General features: G+C 38.5%; 1 protein-coding gene across 1 annotated transcript; it reads left to right on the top strand.

The window, feature by feature from the left end:
- The first annotated feature begins 87 nt into the window (after nt 1–87).
- adrb3a (adrenoceptor beta 3a) lies at nt 88–22,010 on the top strand. The gene is made up of 3 exons (XM_079466728.1): nt 88–333; nt 428–2,014; nt 18,983–22,010. The coding sequence occupies exons 2-3, from the start codon at nt 720–722 to the stop codon at nt 18,993–18,995; spliced, it is 1,308 nt and encodes a 435-aa protein (XP_079322854.1). The 5' UTR covers nt 88–333; nt 428–719; the 3' UTR covers nt 18,996–22,010.
- The last annotated feature ends 644 nt before the right edge of the window (nt 22,011–22,654 follow it).

The raw sequence follows: 22,654 nt of genomic DNA, 5'->3' as shown, positions 1-22,654 counted from the left end.
TGAAAAATTGGAGCGAGGTGCTCTTCACAGCTCCACCCCTAGGGTGAAGTATGACTGCAACTACAGCACGATGAGCGCTCAACTCACACAGACCAAGTGAGTGAGCGAGCGAGTGAGTGAAAGAGAGAGAGGTTATCAGGGAGGGAGGGTGCTTGAGCACTGTTGACTTGTCTGGTCCTAGCTGAAGTGTCACTGTTCCTTTGAACGTTTTGCACTAGACAAACCTCCACTTGCTCCACACACGCGACGCTCACTGAACCTCCCGCACGGCAGATCAATCTCCACTCCAAGGGACTACTTCCAAAGGACGAGCGCTTATCTTCCTTTCTCTTGGTGATTTGGAGAGCTTTTTTAAAAGTTTGAATGTATTTTTATTGTATGTGTTTTAATGGGAACTTTCTTTTTTTGCCTCACATCTGCTGCTCAGCTGTGTGGACCTTGAGAGACGTGCGAGCTGTTGGATGTGCTTGTTTTTAGGATAACCGAGGGAGAGGTGAAAAGGAGTCATTGATGGTGTTGTTCAAGATTTGGACATACGGTGGTAAAAAATGCAAGTTTAAATGCATTGCATTTCAGTCAGCGCTATAAAAAAACGACAAGTCTTAAGCCAACAGACGTGTCTTGTACCGACAGTAGTTATGCATCTCTTTACTGTTGCTTGTTTCTCATTTTCCAACTGACAAACTCGCCTTGACTTGGGCACATTTTAAAAACGAATAATGGACTCGGTAATAAACAGCACCATATGTCCTAACGGGACACAATACAGTGAACATCAAGGATTCAAACCTCTAGTGCTGGTTGTCATGGTCATCATCATTATTGTCATGGGTAACCTTCTGGTCATCATCGCAATAGCACGCACCTCCCAGCTGCAGACCACAACGAACATCTTCATCATGTCTTTGGCATGCGCTGACCTCATCATGGGGGTGCTGGTGGTGCCAATGGGTGCCACGATTGTCATAACTGGTAAATGGCAACTCAATAAGACTATGTGTGAGTTATGGACATCGGTGGACGTGTTATGCGTTACTGCCAGCATAGAGACCCTTTGTGTTATTGCGGTGGATCGATTTATCGCGATCACGCGCCCGCTGCGCTACAAAATGCTTCTGAATAAGTGCAGGGCTCGATTTATCGTGTGCGTCGTGTGGGGGGTCTCTGCTCTGATCTCCTTCGTGCCCATCATGAACCAGTACTGGCAGGCAACGGAAGACAGGGAAGCAAATTGTTGTTACGATGACCCAAACTGCTGTGACTTTGTAACAAACAAGCCCTATGCAATTATTTCCTCCGTCGTTTCATTCTACGTCCCACTTCTTGTCATGATATTCGTCTATGCTCGGGTCTTCCTCATCGCCACTCGACAGGTACAGTTAATTGACAACAATCGCCTGAGGTTCCAAAGTGAATGCATGGGCTATCAGGTACAACCATCGCAGCACGGCAACAACAATGTCCCGTCGTGTAATAACGGCGGGGGATCGGTCTCCAAACGCAGGGGTTCCCGCAGACGACCCTCGAAACTAACCGTCATCAAAGAGCACAAGGCCCTAAAGACTCTGGGCATCATCATGGGCATCTTCACACTATGTTGGCTGCCCTTTTTCGTGGCAAACATCATCAAGGTGTTCAATCGAGACGTGCCACCGAAGGAGATTTTTCGCTGGTTAAACTGGCTGGGCTACATTAACTCAGGCCTGAACCCCATCATCTACTGTCGGAGCCCCGAGTTTCGTGCGGCCTTCAAAAATCTTCTTGGCTGTCCCTGGATACCCTTGTTGAAAATGAACGTCCTCTACAAGGAGCTTCGGACTCGGTGCCCTTGCTTTTGGGGGTCTGCGGAGCAGGGAATGGCTGAATCTTTCCGGAAGCCCACCACGTTGACTAGGACACTGTCTGGGGATGGAAGCGTGGGGAGCAGTCAGAGCAGCTACAGGAGCCAGGAGACGTCGCTGGGACCCCCTCACTCCAACGGCAGCACGTACTGCAGTGAACCAGAGGCAGAGTTGTAAGTTTCACTCTTTGTTTATTGTGACATCAGTGGTGTCAGGCACGCACAACAGTTTTATTTCACTAGCTGATGTATTTTAGTGCACACAATGTGAATATAAATATGATATATCTGTATTTTTTTAGTAAAGGACTGAATCAGTGCGGGTCAGTAGTCGGTTTGCACCACATAACGTATCAGCTGAACTTCAGGTGTCCCGCAGTTCTGAATGCGCTTGTGGTGTGTATTTCTCAGGGGGATGCAGCTCAAGGGATGTTTTGAAGTTTTCTCGGATTGCAGAGGGATTTAACTTGTTTGACATTTCACGTTAAAATGAATAGCAGTTATGGTACGACTATGTGGAATGTAAAAGAAGCAGGTGAAGTTTAGGGAAAAACAAATACAAGTCTTAAGCTCATAATCACGGTTTATAACGGTGATATACTAATGTGAGGTGCAAACAGAGTGCCTCTTAGAGCCAGTCATATTTTATGGGGATGCTAGAAAAACATTCAAAATTGAGCAAAACTTCAGCACAATTGGCATGATACGGAATGTTTTAACAGTATGTCAGCAGATAGGCATGTGCAACGGCTTGGACACAATCTGCGATATGAAAGTAAATCATTTTTGGATATTTCTTAGGCTTGGGGATCTGATTTGTGTGTGTGTGTGTCTGTACAGTCAAATTCGTCGTGATAGTTATTTACAGTTTCTAAATCCAATTTGAGATGAGAGAATATATGCAAACATGCAAGTTAATACACATTTTTGTTGTATTTAAGTAAGAAAAGCATTACTGAAAAACAGCGAGTGATAATAATTCAATAATATTTCTAAATTGTTTTTTATAATTTATGCTCACAATAATTACACTTTCTAGTCGTTATTATGTCTAAAATGTAAAAGAACACATCAGGTACATTTTAATCAAATATTGATTTAACCCCCTACAACAACACACACAGCTAAAAAACTCAAATGACAGTCTTATAATTTAAGCTTTGCGCCACATCTGGACCGAATGCTAGCGGAAGAAAAGTGCCCGGAGGGACATCCGAACACTTCGGTGTTGTTTTGTTTTCTTATACATTTGCATTTGCTGCACTGCTAAATTATTTGGAATGCTCATTATTAGAAATAACTTTACGGCTGTCCTTCGGATTTGAAATTTAACAGCCATCCTCTAATTCTGTCCAGAAAATTTGATTACAAATGAGAACACAAGAGAAATAATTTCAAAGAGCTCAGAGCTTCTGCCCCACAAGATCTACATACTGTACTTAAATACACTAAATAAATATTTTAGCTCAGCATATTAACATGCTGACATATTTTAATTTCAGTGCTCTAAAATTAAGATGCAACAAATAATGACATTCAAAGTAGGATTTTTAATGCAGTTATATTAAGAACTGCTTAAGGGTTCCAGTGATTTTGATCTACATAGAGGCTTTTTAGGAGAGACTTCTCCTAGAAGGGGGAGACTTTCACAATACAGGATTCACAGCAGCTGTTACTGGGGCTGGCCCGCGAGACGCTGCTTGCCCACAATGAAGTGGAAACAATGCACACACACAAACGCCTCTCATATTTAAATTAATGTACACCAGTCGGCCTGGGAGAGAAAATATACCTCCGGAGCTTTGCGGAAGTAAAACAAAGACATCTAAATAACTTCATACTATGAAATTGATATGCTTCCTTGGTTAAGTACTGTATATTCTCTCCGTTAGTGGAAACCATATTATGATTCAAACATGACACCAAGTGAGTCTATTGAAATAGATTGGAACAGTAAGATTGGACCTAACAGGCACTTTTGCAGATTTTAGTCCGTTTTTAAAAACAATCACTTTTTTGTTTGCTAATAAATTTGATCATTACATCACCGTAAAATCAATCTGGCCTGAAGTCAATATACTATATATACACATTCATATTTATATAAATTTGGATCTTATTTTACACCATGTATTTCTTGTTTAAACCATTCACTTACAAGATAAAGCTTGGCTTTCTCATGAAGATAATCTACGAGCTACGAAAAGATGAAACCACAGAATCAAGTCAAGGATAAAAAACAAGTAGAGATCAAAAGGAGCAAAGAACCGAGAAAGAACCGACTTTCACAGACGGAGGCAGAACACAATGATTTTTTTCTTTGTTCTTCTGGATCATTCCGTGAGCGAAAGTGATCCCGAAACGTCTGAAGCACCGAGTTCCCTGGTGTCAGGTGGCCCATTACAACAAACAAATCACATTATTCAGCGTATAGTTCACCACCACAGGGTCCAACCGCAAGTACACCCAGTAAAAATTGGATCAGACCTGTGATGACAGTAAAGCCATTTTACGTGAACTGCGTACCTCAGGTTTCGCACACCATGACATGGTCTCTAGGTTTTTTTTAATAGAAATGCCGCGGCACAAACAAAATGCACAAAGATGCGTTTTAGCTGGCACGCGTTGTGAAAGTAGCCCTTTATAAATAATGACGGATGGCATAGAATGACAGCGTGTTTTGTTTAACAAGAAGTCAACATTTTGCTGTTCTGTACTGCTGTTGGGCACCTTTTAGAGCGGTGGCAGAAACAAGCAAATGAAGACACAAAGATTGCTTTGTGTCTCAGTGAGAGAATAACAACTTTGATGAAGTGGTGAAATGCTGTTTATGTGTATCGATTAACCCGGACAGAGGGAGTTTTTAAAGGGACACTTTTTGGAATTGCTGGAGTGATTAAGTGGTGAGGAAAAAGGCTAGTGGTGATTTTCTGTGGAAAAACATGCTTTTGAAAGCAATTTGTATTTTGGCAGCATGAAGTCACTTTTGTATAGCTGCTGTAAAAGCTATATGGATTGCTTGTTGTCTGTTTATTTATCCGTGTATACGTGTGAATCTTATTAGACTTGCGTGGGAGGGCATGAGGTAGTTTCTGCTTTTGCTTTTCAAACACCCCGACCAGCTGATAAACTTTATCAACACAACGCAACACTTCCGCCTCTGAGAAACTGTTTACCAGCTAAATACAGCGAGCAAAGCAAACGCTCAAAGCCAGTGGTTTTTATAGTTTGCATGTAAATAACAGATTACTTATTTTGTTCATTGTAGGAGCTGCAAATACCAGATTCAGCAAAAATTTCGAAAGCATAGATTTTCTGGAAAAAAGAAAAGTCGGCCCTTATAAATTACAATTTGGGCTGTACTCATTATTTTCACATTGTTTTATTGATTCGTGCATGGCAAATCCTCCAATACATTTGCTTACTTAGGTCAACGACCTCAGTTTTGACAGTTGTTCCCCTCACGGCCATTGGCCAAAATCAATCAATTGCCTTCATCTTTCCATGAGCGCTGGAGTTAGACGGACACATCAAAAGTACATTTGAAATAATAATCAAATGAGTTCATGTAGATGGATACCAGACAGAGCACATCATTTCAATTCATTGCCTCTGCATTACTCCATAGGATTACAATGTGCTGGGTTTAAACTCAACACATCTCAGCCTCAACCACATCTAATAACCTTTGAAAACGGAACCGCTTTAAATTTGGATATTCTTGCATTACGGGCAAGCGTGGAAATTTCCATTTTCCACATTAAAAAGATGGTTATTCGGTGTGACATTTAACAAATTAGGATTTCAGTTTCATCGGATCAAGACTTAATACTTACTTGAGTACCTATTTGCTTGTTGAACTGGCTTTCGTAGACCTGCATGCACATTTTCCAGAAGCCTGATTTTACAGACAGGTGCTTAATCACTGAATAGGTTTTTGGGGTTGAACACAATGCAGTTGACAAGCTTAGGCTTGTATAATAGCTTATCAACTCCCATCACCTACCTTGCTTTAACGGTAGGGCACCATGTTTCCACAGAGCAGACGGTTATCGCCACCATCAGCTACTGGTATCACTCGCTGGCTACTGTTGATCTCCACAAGAAAGGGTAGCCAAGACTGGCTCCTGATTGATAAATAGCAAAGTAGCGCAACAGGTTTCAGGTATGAGATCTCAAATCAAAGAGCGGCAGAAAGGTTGAACACTTTTTTTTATCTAAGTCGTTTACGCTCGTACAAATCATACATAGTATAACATGCAATGAAAATATTTCAACGCTGTCCAAAATAATGCCAAAATATTGAACCTCTGAACATGTGCAATGAACCACATGCTGTTCATCAGCAAATGCATGCCTTCAAATGATCGCTCTATCATCCTCAGGGAAGAAAGAAAGAAAAAGAATGGCATGGTGCAGGCAGAATAAGCAGTGAGGTAATACTCTGCAACAGGATATGAACTCAATGTGGAAAAAGCTCTTTTTAGCCATTATATAGAACAAGTCGAGATCTGGCTTAGCAAATTAGGAGTTGCGAGATGACCTCACTGTTATTCTCATCGTAGGAGATGGTTCTGTTTCTGAAGCGAAGTCTTGCAGTGTCGATTAAATCCCAGTCATCCGTTTTATTTTTGGCCATTTAAAGCAGAATAATTTAGAGGGACCATTGAGCCCTGCATCTCAGATATTTCTCCTTTCAAAGACTATTCAATTTCTATATCTCCTGTGTCTACTCTAGTTTCAAAGGAGGGCTCAGCAATGTCTTAAACTGTCCTGAGCTGTATATGAATTATTTAAATTACATTTTATCGGAAAATGATCTTCTCTGTGCCTAGTTATGGTAGATGCTGAAACTACACATAAATGTGCAGGCAACATACTATTACTTTATCAGTGCTCTTAAAGGTGGAATTAGCCAAAATGCCCATACCGCCGCATTGAGTGCAGCCGATGGGCACATAAAAATGTGGTTAAGCTTTTATAATAAATGTATCTTTATGATATTGATCAACGTCAATCTTTATGTATCAACGCAAGATGCCGTAAGAAACTAAACTCCAAACATAAACATAAGATCTTTGCCAAAATATGCATTTTAAAATTGTACTGTTCCAAATTTATGTGACATATGTTAAATTTAATATTAAAATAATTTAATATGTTAATTTAATATGTCAATTAAATGTTTTTCATATCTTCTTTATCAATACATCACTTTATAAGGTAATAAAGGTAGAAGTCCCTAGTTTACATTTCAATAATTTTTTTCTCAAAATGAACCTTCTTTTGAGTTATCGGTGAAGGGGGATTTAGCAGGAGGTGGGGTTGATTGGGGTTTTGTGAGCAGTAACAAAGAGCTGAAAAACTCTTTTAGTCGTCATTAGACGAGCCGAACGCTGACGATAGCGAACGATGCGGATAGGGGTGTGTTTGTTTTGGTGGTCTGAACATCAACAGCTAAGAGAAATCGGACACCCCGCTTTTAATGCTGCTTGAGCTTCTGCTCATATGAATTGCGAGAGCGCCGTCTCACATTGAGGCTTGAAACGTATTCAAGAACCGAATTATTTCGGCACGTAGCAGTTTTAAAATGCATTTAAAATAAGATGTTTATCTGATCAGATGTTGAGCTAAAAAACAAATAATCCGTTTCTGACAGTTTGGCTGATGATGCGAAAAATATTCACACCGAAAGAAGAACCCTAAAGTCGCAAGTTTCTGCCTTTGCACCGCACTGACCTCATTTTTGCTTGGTCGATTTAAAAATGTTGTTTGAAACAAATGATACAAGAATCATAAGGTGTAAAACAAATCAAGAAAGAAACAATGTTTCCTACTGTACATTAAAAGATTTCAGTCAAATAACATCAAATTAAATGTTAAATTAAGCGAGTGGCGAGTTGTGTAGCTGCAGGACTCAGAACAGCGTCCAAAGTCCATGTGTGTAGACTCATAGAAAGCTCGGCGCTTCCACGTTCGGTGTGTGACCCCCTTGAATGGATTGGGCCAACACTCTTGTATCCAATCAGCAATAGGGAGCAAATATGCTCATGATGGAAGCAATGAAGGCAGGGATGTGTTTGTCTGAGCATTTCAAATATCAACATTTTACGCACTTCAAAAAATATAGAATTTTCTGTGCAAATATCTAAAACTTCTCAAACAAAGATACATTTACTTGAGAACCAGTCTTTTTTTGGGAAAAGTCAAAATTAAGCTAAAAGCACCTGTGAGCAAAAGTGCTGCAGAGAAACTGCCACTCAGAAAAGCATGAATGTGAATCATTAGTACTGCTTGCCGCTTCAGTGGGAAACCAACGAAGAGCTGCAGGGTGATAAGCCGCTATATTACTGCATATGGTTAGCTGACTAGACAGCTGTTCGCTAAATCATCGCTTGTGTTCAGGTAGTATATCTAGTGATAAACTTAACAAGTCATCTACTGTGCAAACCAATCAGAATGGTGTACAGGGGACGCATTGTATGGCTGTGAAAAGCCCATATAATTTAAGTTCCATGTGTTATGTAAGGTGTCAGTTGGGTGGGGTGTGAGGGAAAAGCTGTCAAGCTTGGGACAGGATATGTGTTTCCTGTGTCCAGAATAAGGTGTATGTTTTAATTTAAATCTTATCACCAGTTTTCCCCAGTCAGTTTTTTGTCTAAGCTGTAATTTTATGCAACCCTGCGACTGAATTTTTTCCGTGATTTTTTTTAAATGTCAACATTTTCAAAATGTCTCTTTGCCTTCATGCTTCTGGCTTTTTTGACAAAATATGTGTGTAATTATTACATTGGCCAGTTTGGAAAGCAAACATGCACTTATTTGGCACTGCACTCTGTGAACTCGGTAGCAGACGAGTGATTTGGAGATCGCATTATAGATCCATTAAAGCTGATTACATATTAAATGTCACTGGAGCATCTTCTGAAAACTCATCTGAAACTCTGCACGCTGCCTTGGTAAACTATTTTTTGTTGAAACTGGAGGATGAAAGCGCTGAAATTTGAGTGAATTGGCTGGCGAATGAAAAAAGGGGTTTTGAGGTTAAATGGATAATGATTCAGGTTGTTAAAAAAGGTTCTGCAGAGCGTCTGCAAGACGTGGTTTCTCTTGTTTTGGACGTGCTTAGATCAGAGATCGCTTCCTTGTGAGGACAAGATGGAGTCTCAAACAGCAGGAGAAAAACAACTCCGACTAACATGAATTCGATTAGATGGACAAATACAATACCCATTGAGTAAAATGGTGTAAAGCTGTGTCATGGTTTATTAGAGTATGTTGTAATCTGGAAAGTTTTTTTCCAGAGAAGAGATGAATATTTGCCCCCAAACCAACATCAACACATTACGATGCATTGTAAGTCTGTTAAGTATACACTAAAGTGAAGACTAAATGTTTCCCATGGTTCGGTTGCAACATTAGGATGCCTTTTTCTACAACGCAAGACTTCTTAAAAGCTTAAATGAATTTCCATAATTTATTCAAAATGTACTCAGTGTGTTTGTAGACAGACCGTAGGAAGGTATACTCCACATATTAAGTGCCATCAATATAATCATGTCTTTTAACAACGCTGGATACAAGAGAAGCTTCATTGAGTGCCTCAGAGATGACGTATTTTTTTATGCAAACCGCGGAGGCGAGTTAGCATTTAAATACTTCTGGTTCCATCGCCTCCGAGTCTATGGGTTTTCTGAATGGGTTTTTGGTAAATCATCTGAAAAAAGGTTGGTGGTTAACAAAACCTCTATTTTCAGGTTTTAATCTATGACGTAAAACACACCAGTAATAAATGGCTTGTGATTTTTTAAACCTTTGTGTCTTTAAAACAGCGGTTGCTAACAACGCGTTAGCTTTTACTTCTGCCGATTGTATTTAGGCTTCATAAATAGCAAATATTGAAAGACAAAACGTGCAAACATCATGAACATCTGTTAATCATAGATCTTATTTTTTGCGAACTTCCAAAAGTCTATGGGAAAGATGCATGGCATTTCGTTCAAGGGAACCAGTGCAGCCAGCGCAGCGCTAACTTCCGGGTTAGCCAAAAACAAATAGGCCTACATCATCTCCGAGCCACTCCATTGATGTTCAGGACACAAAGGCCATGAAGATTAATCAAAATATCAGTTAAATGGTTAAATTTCTTTAATCTTTTATCACACATTATGTCATGTTATAGGCCAAGTTTAGAGCTTTTACAGACCCCAGCAATTGCTTGAATTGCTTAAGTGTTATACATAACCTGAAGAGCCGAGCAGAGACATTTGGGGGCCCTATGCAAACCTTTGTGGGGGCCCTTGTCATAGTGACATTTAGATAAACATCACTGTAAACTTTAAGAAATAAAAATAATTCTTTACCAAAAGTAAAGCGTGGCTCTGTAACCATCTAGCTGTCAAAAGAAAACATAAACACGCAAATGCGGTGTGTTTTTACTAACCAAATGAGTCATAAATAAATAAAGTTTACATCATAAATAAAGTTTACTCAAGAAAGCCAAGCATACGAAAACACATCAATAATTCTCTAAATGTGACACATAAATGACATATCACCATGGGCAAACATACAGTGGATTGCAGTGGTGTGCATTATAGCTGACACCCACATGAACACTGTACAGTTGGTTTTGTGGCTGTAAGTCATTCCCTTAAAATGCTATTGAAGTTAGAAACGTGTATATTAATTTGTAGGTTATGCAACTTTGGAGACGGTGCCTAAATTTAGACCATTGAAAGTCCAAAGTCAAACCAACTTTAAGACAGTGGATAAATACTGAATTTGTAAATCTGTACTTGCAAAATTTGGCAAAACTTAATACGATTTTGCAATAGTACAAAAACACATACCTTCTTGTTCTTTTGTTTCTTGTTGTTGCCATTTTTCCATTTCAAATGGATAGCTCTGTTTTATAGCCATGGCCATATGTAAACATGCATCATCAAATGATGTCATCACCTGCCTCGCACTACATGATGTCCGAGACCGAGAATATAAAAGTAATTAAATAAATTAAGTATTAATCAGCAAGTTATAAAAATAGCGTCTTGTTTACATTAAAGAGATTTGGTTTTGTTACTCAAGGGGGGGGGGGGGGGGAGGGGCAGAGGCCCTACAAACCTGCGTAGTCTGCGTATAAGGAAGATCGACTCCGACTACCTGTAAGCTATTAAAATCTATTGTGGTCGAATACAGCTGTATGTAACCATGCACGTGTCCCATGGTGTGGTGGCAAAAATACAAAACAGACTTTTAATAATATATTTGTATACATTATTAATATTAATATTTATAATATAAAATAGCATAAGAGAGATTAACCTTCATTGTTCGTTTTTTTCTACATTTTTATCACACCATAGGACACATGTATGGTTAATTTGTCAAACATATTCTAATATACACTTATGGGCCAACAAAATGTTATTGGCCAGTGTGTAGTTTTTTGGAAGATCTATTGACAGAAATGCAATATAATATACATAACTATGTCTTCAGATGTGTATAAAGACCTTACACAATGAAACATTATGTTTTCCTTACCTTAAAATGAGCCATTTATATAAATGTCACAATCAACTGCTAAGTCATTATTTAGTCAATATCGGCATGATCGCCCGTCATTTGTGTGAAGTGCTTACATTTTGCTGGAGGTAAACAACTAGTTAACAGTGTGATGAGGGGTGAACGCAGACAAAACTTTTTACAGTGGGTGGGAAGGCTCTTGTATCGCTCTCGCATCATATCATGTAAGCTGTATTTATAACAAAGAATGGCAGAGATGCAGATGCCATGTCAATGAACACACTTCTGACGTTCACTCCACTCTTTGCCGCTGTGAACTGAAGAATGCGCTAAATTACACAGAGTTTTAAATATGACTAAAGCGATCTTGAATTCATGAACAAATAACATAATTACTCACAATATTTAAGATTTCTGAGCTAGAAATTTAGGGTGGCTAAAGCCCACCTAAAAAGGGCCTCGCAACGCCACTGCTACATAAATCATGACAAAATGTTCTTTAAGAGATCTAAATCTTTCATTTGATGAAACAGTTTTTTTATTAAAATCCTTTCTTAGTATTAATCTGATTAAAGAAATAACGTCACTGTAGATCTGCTGTGCAGATTCTTTACAATCATGTGAACAGATCCTGTTCCTGCAATTGAAACATTCAGAAAGCAGCTCAAGACAGAAGGCAGCTCACTCGTTTTGACTTAGGGCCAATAACATCATGAAGTTCGAAAACTAGCACCTCCAGCATGTGTATATGCAGACTGAAAGAATAAGGCACACAGAATTGTATTTCAAATCTGAGAAGAATGTGTAAAACATATGTGACTAACAACGCTACAAATTGTAAAATAAACTAAATCAGTTAGAAACATGAATGTCCAAGAGAGAAGACTCTTCTGTTTGTTGAAATGCTTTGATGTTTTGTCTCAATGCAGGATTTATCCGTCTGTAACAAGAAATTCCAAACATGCCCATACTAATGCTATAATAACTGTTGTATACAGCCGGAGAAACAATGAAGATACCATTTCATTTATATTCTGTTTTTCTGAATTTACCATATAAACTTGTGTGTTTAGGTAAAATTCTCTTTTTTTCATTCTGTGAACTACTGACATGAACACATTTGTTTCTATACATTCATTTGCAGAAAATGAAAACTGGATAAAACAACAGACATATGCTCTGTATTCTTTCAGACACCAAATACTGCAAAGTACACAAGTATGACATTCACTTTAAACAGTTATATTTGTAAATGTATTTAAAGTTCAAAAATACTTTTTCATGTGATATATTTTTATCACTGTTTTTATGTGTCTTGTCATGCTGTCAGTCTTACACATTGCTGTTAGATGACTTTGCCACTCCTGATGTTTGACTTTATTGAAACTCTAAAGACACTGGACTCAAAATTAATATGGCTGTATATTCAGGACTATCATCATCCTCCCACTTTCACCACAAAATTCATTTTCTATTATGGGTATGACCAGTTTATAGAATTTTGTAGTGATTCTTGTAGTGCACTGAAGGTGTGATACTCCATCTCCCGTGGTACTGAAAATAAACTAACCGAAATCTGTTTATTCTATCATTGCCTCGGTGCTAAATTAAGTTGATGTGACATCACATAGCTCTCTTGCTCAACTGTGCACCGCTCTCTCATTCTGCCAAAACAGCTGCGTATTAAAGTCAATATCTTGGCATTTCCAGATATTTCTCATGAGAGGCAAGAATTGTGCTGCTTTCAGATCAAAAGTAAAGAGGAGCAGCTGCTCCTGTCTTCTGGATTGCCTTGCCACATTTTAATGGTTATGAGACAGTGTGAGCTTTCACTGCGGGGCCAATACTGGCCACTGACTCAGTGGCAGCTAATAGACGGTTTATGGGGTGAGGATATTGACACTCACAACTCACAATTTACACGCACCTTAGTTTCTCACACTCCCACCCTCTTTCTATCCATGGTGGTTTCTTTTAAAAGCACATAACATTTGGTTATACGCTTTGCAATATATCTTAGAAACAAGTACAGACATGGTTGGGTTTTTTTGTACTTTTTAAAGTTAAACATCAAGCGTGTGACAATTTTGATGTGGGGTTTGTGTCTGTTTTTAAAGTTTGGCCCTAGTTGACTGTCTCAGATGTGTAAAGTAAATCAAATCAGTTAAGCCTCAATCGGTTCAGAACTGCGTGTCAGAAAAATTAGAGATGATCTTTGGACTCGGTCTTGGCTTTACCAATGCTGCATAGGCTGGAATAAATACTAAGCAGATGACTAAAATAAGACAAAATTAGCATTTAAATACATCAAGAAAAAACTAAAAATGATATATTTCCCATTTTTATAATGTTTTTTTATAATGAATACACACTTTTTAAGTTCACGACAAGCTCTAAAATATTTGATTGAGGAAAATTGTCAGTTTTTCTGAGTGAATATTGTTGAATACAATTGGGAACTTTCAGTCAAAAAGGTTATGAACCCCTAGTCTTACAGTTTAAATGTTTTCTTAATGCAAAAAATGAATATGTATTATAGAAAGGGGGTCCCTCGCAAAAGGTTTACCATATTTGGGGGTCCTTGGCATGAAAAAAGTTTGAAACCCCCCCCGGTTTAACCAACTCGACTGAATTATATTGTTGTTCTGAACTCTGACCTGAAGTGAAAACAGTCAAAGATTGAACTGCATAGAGAAGGCCACAGACATGTTATGATGTTGTAACATACTGTGTGAGAGACGTTTGGGACGTGTACTGTAATTGTTTGGTACAGCTGGTATTGGAATAAGAAGTCAGAGCTGGAAAGGAGACAGAAATACATCACAATCAGAACTGGACAACGTATTACTCAATATGACAGCACAAACATTCACACACACATATAATGACACAAAAGAGATGGATGTGTCTATGACAAAAAACTAACAAGCGAGTTTGAAATTGCTGATGGAACATATTATTAGGCTGAACTAATACCCCCAAATTGTGGGGATCGCTTTGGTTATTTTTTGGGGAGAACCCGATACAGATGAAATGCACAACAGAATTGTCACCCAATCCTGTCACGACTTAGTTCCCAGTGTAGCGGTCACATCCTTGATATTTCAAGAAAGCCTTTCGGCCCAGTAACCTACACTGGACAATGTCACTGGTCGCAGGCTTGACAGCAAACATAGTCATTTTCTCATGAGAAACAAAACGGTGAACCAATTACGATTGAAGATTGCTGCTTCTTACGTACGTACGCATCCTACCTTTGGATAAATTTCACGTACATGAAATGCTTTCTGCATATCCAATGGCTGACTTGATAAATGACCTAAAGTCAAAGCGGATACTGATATTTCACCCGCAGCACAAGCTAAGACTTTCCTTTAGCGTCATATAAATCATGCATTTCCACGTTTTATAACAATGAGGACCTCACTTCCTGTCGGGCAGTGCGTGTGACAGTTCTATTGTACCAAATAAAAGAATGTGATTCATCTACTGAGAACATTATGGCCCATGAAAGCGAACCGCCGTAAATCAAAGTAGAGCAAGATATGAGAGCAGCAATTCACGTGTCACCGCAATATGCTTTATAACGTGTGTCACCCTATATCACCCATCCAAAATACAAATTGTCTTTGTGCGTAAGAAAAAAAGCAAGCCAGGCAATAAAATACTGTGTTGACAGACCAAAGCCTAAAATCAAAGGAACATTTTTTTGGAAACACGGAAACATTCAAAGTGCCTCAAATATGGAGGCCGATGATATCCACCATTAACCAAAGCCGGGATTATTTTACATAAGAATGTAATACAAAATCAAGATTTAAAGCAAGCGATCAAAAATCTCACGCACGTTTTTTCAAGCTTAAAAACATAACAACCCACAGCCTTAGTCTGTACAATGAATTTAGTCCCTGTTTAGAGAGATACTCCAGGCAAAAATCTCATCCCCCATTTACTGCCATAGTAGGCTAAATAAATACTATGGGAGTCAATGGGAGAAGAGATCTGTTGGTGTATATATCTTTCTTTGTGTTCAGCAGAACAAAGAAACGATAAAGTGAGTCATACTATGTGAGTCAAAGATCTTCCAAATATATTTTTCTGTGTTCATCTGAACAAAGACATTTATACAGATTTGGAACAACTCGAAGGTGAGGAAATGATTACTGAATTCTCATTTTTGGGGGAACTATCCCTTTAAATCGACTGTTAAACGGAAATGATTAGACTCTCGCTATTCTGAGGTGGATGTTTTCACTGTCCTCGCATTTACACTGATGGCGGCAGACAAATAGATGCCACATCAGATCAAAAAACAAAGGTTAAAAATACCCCCTGAATTCCTTTGTGATGCAATCGCCAATGAATTCACAACAGCTCAGAGAGAGAGAGAGAGAGAGAGAGAGAGAGAGAGAGAGAGAAAAAGATGAATGAGATACTGAATGAAGTGAAACAATTCTTGATAAGTGGTTGCTGCCAATATGTACTGTACAGAATATCGGAGTGGAAAATTCTGCAGTCCTGTCGTGACAAACGTTTGAAGATTAATTGGAACAACGCTGGGAAAACTCCACCTCCAATTTAAAATTATAACATAATAGACCTCTTTGACCCTTACGGTGTCGGGAAACCCTCAAAGCTCCCCGTTTTAACGAATGGGTTTGTAAGAAAAGCAGCAGTGGAAACATGACAGGAGGGAACGGCGCACGCTGAGTTAGCAAGATCTCGAAAACGAAGAAACGCTATACAAGTTCCAGGTGGCCATTCTGGGCATGGCGGCAAGGCCAGACGTGATTAAAATATTTTCAGCTCATCAATCACTGAAGTCGACAATGTTTCATGTTGAAAATCTGACATTTCACTGGGCCATTTTCCCAAATAAAGTGGTAGCCAATACTGCGCTACAGAATTGCCAAACTATACTGAGAAAAAGACATTCTAAACTAAATACACATCATATAAAATGCTGTGAAAATCATCCTTTGTTTTGCACTTTTCACGGACCAACTCGAGAGGATCAGTCAAATCCAAAAACAGAAGCAAGGCTACGGCGCTGCACATGACCTAAAGTGTGAAGTGGATGTCAAGTTCAAATGCTGCACATCTGTGGTCAAGGACAGGAGTAAATATTGTGTGACATTAATATACTGTAGCAATATGGACAATGCATATTTCTTGTGCAATGAAACAGAAGCCAAGAATGTTAAACCTGCAAACCGTCGCTCACTGGTCTAAATAAACACACAGAATAAACCAAATTTAAAGCTAAAGTGGCAAAAGAAAGAACACGTTTTGTCCGACTTCATTGGTGGATCAATTCTTTAAAACAGAGAAGCAGCTTCCGAAATCACACACTTAGACGGTACGTACTGAATTCGTATAAGTATCTCTACCTATCAGCCATTAAGACAAGTACGTTCTATATAGTATGAGTGGGAGTAGTATGAATACATTTCGGACATACTGCGTCTGACATGTTTTATGGGCATGTGACCCGTATGCTCTTTGACGTATTAACAACAAACTTTAGTGAGCGTTGATAAAAACATAATTTAGTCACTATAAATTGATTTATTGGCACGGATGTCTGATATATTTATTTGATTTACTTTTTAAATTTGACCGCTTCTCAGCTCCCGTGGAATCATGGGATAGATAAGCGTCCATCCGATCCACACTCACCAATCTCGGAGGAAGTAGCAGACCATCCGGGTATTTCTATCCTACTGTTTTTGGCATACTGAGGTTTCGGACATCCTGTTCATGACTCATACTCATTTTCGACTACTATATATTATGGAAGTAGGCTATTGCGGACTCAGAGAGAGTCTTTACCTCGGAAATGTATCATCTTTTGTCATCATGTTGTCTCCCTGAGGGTTGAGCGGTGGGCCTGGCACTCTCAGAACATTTCACATTTTGTTTTTTCCTCTTCCGCCAGATAGCGCATAAACGCTCTGTATTGTTTATGTGTTCCTGTGGAGACATGTACAGTGGCTGTGATAGGATCAGAATGTCAGGCATTTAAAGTGAAAGAAAATAGTGGAGAAGGAGAGGCAGGGCTCACGGGTGGTTGGTTGTGGCATGAGGGACGCTCAGAGAGACGAAAAAGAAATGTGAAGGTGAAATTTGTCATATATTGAAAGGAAAGCATTCCTCAGGCTGACAAAAAAGGTTGCACAATTTCAACTAGTGCATATTAAAATCATTCCGATATGAAAGGGATAGTTCACAAAAATAATAAAAAATCTGCCGTTTTTTGTTCATGTCATTCCACAGTTGTGTGACTTTCTTTCTTACGCAGAAAACATTAGAAGATATTTTAAAGAATGTTGGGGAGCATACATTTTGGTATCCAATTGACACAAAACCAACAGATTTTTCAAATATCATCTTTTGTGTTCCAGAGAAGAAAAGTGTCACAAACTGATTTAGAATGAAAATGATGGCTGATTTTTATTTTTAAATCAACTATCATTTTTTAAGCTGATAATATTTGGAAAATAGACATAGTTTCTCTAGTTGTCTCAAACTTGTAGAACCCACATAGACACAGTGGCCATAAACGTGATCGTCCTATACAACATGGATTTTTGTAAATTCAGATATGAAAAGGTTGAACGTCCATCCAAGTAGCAAAACAATTAAATGAGATCCTAAAATGCAAACAAACCCACCATCTGGAGCAGCATTCATTTTCCCCTTAATGCATTTTTCTGTTGTTCTCTCTGTGCAACAGAAAAACATTATAGAGACACTAAAGAAATAAATCTAAAAATAAAATCTAAAAAAAACATATAAATACAACACAGGTTAAAGGTTCAAGGAGCGAGGCATAAACTACATAGCCATAAACCATCCCGACTCTGCCCTTGGGCAACCAAAAAAACTAAATTGCTCCAGAGAGATCAATCATTGTACCTTAAAAAGCTGTACTACACCAAGTTAGTTTGGGTAACATGGTTTGCTAAATTATGACTTCATCAGTTGTAAAAGCAAAAGCATTACTTGTGCAACAAGTGTAGTTTTGACTTCTTCTGTATCAGCTGCTGAAACACACTTCATGGCCAAAAGTATGTGGACACCCAAATACCACAGCCGTATGTGCTCACCAAACATTTTCATTTCAAAATCATGGGCATTAAGTTCAGTTTAACCTCCGCACTTCTGGGAAGAAGGAGAGGCAGTGGCTTGTGCTCTGCGTACCAATTCTGTATATCCCAGAAGTTCAGGTTTGTATAATGCAGACCAATCACATTCTTTCGCTCAATTCTTTTCCCTCATTCATTTATTTCTTCATGGACCGTGCGTTGTGGGGCATTATCATACTGTACTGAAAAGACCCTCCATTGTACTGAAAATATTTGTTTAAGAAAATTGCACGTATGCTTGAGTTTATACACCTGTTACTAATGAGTGTATATGAAATAGCTGAAGACGTTAATCAAATGGGGACGTTTACATACTTTCGTCTATGGTATGTACTATATAGTGTAATTGTAGCTGGAGGGTACCTTAAAATCCATCATTTACAATGACAGATTTCAACTGCAAGTACAATTTTTGCAAATTAGAAATGTCTTTGTTTAACAATAGTGTTGTGTTTGTTTCCCTTAGCCGTAACCTATAGGAGCAGGATGGCTGAGCTCATCAAAAATGGCTGAAAGAAGCTGAGGAGGATGTGAAGACCTCGGTCACAGTTGGCTGACCTTCCCAAGCAGGGACCACAAGGGCCCAGAGAAATACCCAAAAAAGCCATTAGGGGAGCCTCCTCCGAACAATCTTTTCTGAGATTACGGAAGCGGGAAGATCAGAATGGGGCAAACTACAAGCAAGCGCTGACCTAAGAGAAAGAGCCTGAACTGGTACTGCTTACGGAAGATTAATGTATTGATCCATACTGGTTACATTCCATTAAGGCGAGGAGTACTGGAGTTGGCCTGGGTTGGTCCAGTCTGTACTGAAAATGATGAATCCGACCTGTAGGACTTAATATTGAAAGACTTTATACGTTTATGCACACATGTGTTGTTGATGTTTTCAAATATAGAAATTAGACATATTTTGTACAATATATTAAATTATTTTCTATTTATTTTACTCCCCACATTTTAGCTGTGAATGTGCAAAACGCTTACCACGTTAATATATCTGTGTTTTTCAAACATTGTTCAACATTGTTCATTTTTAAGGGATAGTTCACCCCAAGATGAAAATTCTTCCATCATTTACCCACCCTCTCGTCATTTCAAACCTGTATTACGTTATTTCGTCTGCGAAACCCAAAAGAAGACAAAAAAACGTTGGTCCCCATTCACTTCTTTTGTATAGACACAAAACCGATTCAAGACAATGGGGACCGACGTTTTTTTGATACCAACATTCTTTCTGATCTGAACAAGAATGGAAGTCATACAGGTTTGAAATGAGGAAACGATGACAGAATTTTCGTTTTGGGGTGAACTATGCCTTTAAGGGATATATAAGCTACAAGACTTCCGGCGTGACAAAATTCGAATGCACTATAGAGCACTGTGAACGATAATCGAAGTGTATCCAACTTTAAAAGGAGCATTTGGTCATGAGACGTGTTGCTTGCTGTGTAGACGTGTCGAAAGCCAGCCGATAATAAAAAGAAGTCAAATTATAGACTCAGAAATCCTCTTCTACATCTTACATTTGTTGTGTTTACTCGTGTATATGTTTTGTTTGCTGCTATTTTTTAAGTTCTTGGAAAAGATTATCACAACCCTGAATCTATTGTTATGTATATGACGCACAAATACAATGCAAGCAGTTGGAGCCTAATATGCTAGAATGTATTTTTGCCGTGAGGAAACGCATACAGCAAGTTGTTGTTGTACAGTATATAGCTTCTTTTTTCATGTTTGCACGGATTCCATCTCATCCGTTTCATAGAAATTAGAAACACTACCTCCTTCACTTCACTGCAGAGAATGACATTTTCCAGTTTTTCTTATTTAGCTTTTTTCAAATTTGCATTTTAGATTCTTACAAAAAGATGTGAGAACTATTAACAGCCCAGTCAAGGACACAAATTTCCTAAATTTTTCGTGTGATCAGCACCGATTTCAATACACAAACCGTGTGTGTATCTACATTTATATATTTATACCTGATATCAAAAGAAGTCGTAAGTATTATAAGAGTTTGCTAACCTCATAGTACCTCACCAAAATTCCTCAAATCACAAACACAAAGGCAAATTTAGCTAAAAACTTTGAGTTTCAAGAGGTGGCAAAGCAAGGATAAATGGCTACCTTTATGGCTGGAATAAACTACAAACCTGAACTGATTTTTAAAACTAGACATCATACACTTGCACACTCTTTGAACGTTTCAGTTAGAAACACACTAACTGAACAAATCTGCAGACTGAAAATCTGGGCAAAAGTCTTGTAGTGTATTCTAGCCTTAACCCCGCCCCTAAACCTAACGTCACAGGTGAGAAGTCAAATCATAAAAAAACTGTAAGGTGCCATGGTGTCCACACCAAAAGGACACCACATCCCGAGAAACACAGAGCTTCACCCAATACAATGAACTCCCACAGTGTTTGCATCTCCATCTCAGACAGCATACAACAATAAAAGATGATAACCAACTCACACCTTTACATCTGTTCTCTTCTACCCCTCTCCTCTTTCTATCCATCTCAACTCAGAGCACTTCGAAGCTCACACATGAACTGGATTTGACAAATAACATATCTTTTATGGATATGCATATTCGGTTTCAATTAAAATGTCTCCGTGCGATTGGTACAATGGTCTCATTTCCACAGCAGTAGAGCAGATCATAACATAGGTTTGAGGGTTTTAAGATATTCCGCTCACTGTTGAGTGCCCATTTGTGGCGTGATCAGATCGAGCAAAGAATTCTTTACAATGTAAGTTGTTGATATTTTGGTCTTTGTATTTAAGGAAAGCTGGACAAAATGTTACTAACACGAACCCCATGGTGCTGTGTGTGCCTTTGGAAACACAGCACTATGTCTTTTTCCATCGCATCTCTTTCTACTGTAATTTATGCATCAGACAAATGAGATTGTAGGACATAGTGACCCACCTTGTAAAATAAGTATGAATTCCAATCAGATTGCGTTGATATATATTGTAACATATGAAAGATACGGCGTATTAAATAACTTTAGATTGAAACTCGGGCTGACAGACACAAACATTGTTTTTGCTGACAGACACGAGAAAAGGGGAAATTCCTTGACACGAATTAAAAGATTACAGTTTGTCACAATGTCATAAATTTCCTTGATACTGTTGCTATGAAATATGATGATCGAAAATGTTAGTTTAATGGTTCTGATTCGATGTTAACAGGACAAATGTGAAAGGTTTCAGGTACACTTTATGATTAGATACATTGGTAGAGATTTATAAACAGCATCAAAATATCTTCTTTTGCGTTCTGCGGAAGAAAGAAAGTAAATAAGGACAGAATTTTTTCATTTTTCGGGGGAACTATCTCTTGTCTTAACTAGACATCTAGAATCTAGATCTGTCTCTGGACATCATTTCCTCCTTACTGTGTTTCATTTTGTGTGAATGGGGCAAAAGATTTGAGCTGCTGCAAAAAGGCTTGAAACGATGAAATAAAAATAGCTGTTAAAGATACTGGTGTGGGTCTCAAAATGTGTGTCTGTGTTTGTGTAAGAGAGAGCAAGAACTGCATTTAGGACTGTTCAGGTTTAAAGTGACTGCATTAAAGCAAAGACAATACTTTGATGTTTGATCATCGTTCTGTAATGTGTTTCTAGAATGTATTCAATATTTTAATAAATGAACAACTTAATACGTTTTAAATAACGTAGAATCACTTGTGATGAATTTAAATCAGTGGCCTTATTAAAGCTGTTTCATTCACATGGAGCAAGTCATCTCATGTTGACGTCACATGACCAGTCGAATACTTCTCGCTGTATCTCTGTAACCAGTCCATTATTTGACACATTTGCTTGCTAAATAAACACATCTTGTGTATTTCTACAACGCCATCAATTGCTAAAGATGTTTGCTTCGGAGTGTTGCTACATCCATGCCACACTGCTCTGGGTCACTGACCTTCACCATGGTCAGTCTAAGCAGTGAAAAAACATTTCATCTCTGCAGATACTTATCTTCAAACCTCCCATGCAGCTCAAAGCTATAATAAACAGCGTCAAGTCAGGAGGGAGGAAGAGTTTTCCTTAAGAGGTATATCAGATCATGCTCAGAATCTCCAAAACAAATAAATGGTTGAAAGAAGGGGATT

The sequence above is a fragment of the Barbatula barbatula genome, assembly GCF_947034865.1.
Source record: "Barbatula barbatula genome assembly, chromosome: 11".
Taxonomy (NCBI): Eukaryota; Metazoa; Chordata; class Actinopteri; order Cypriniformes; family Nemacheilidae; genus Barbatula; species Barbatula barbatula.
Note: the sequence above shows the minus strand (reverse complement) of the source record. Positions and strands in the feature narration are given on the sequence as shown.

Bases quoted from the DNA above. Each gene is read 5' to 3' on its own strand.
- adrb3a (XM_079466728.1), top strand. From the start codon at position 720: ATGGACTCGGTAATAAACAGCACCATATGTCCTAACGGGACACAATAC.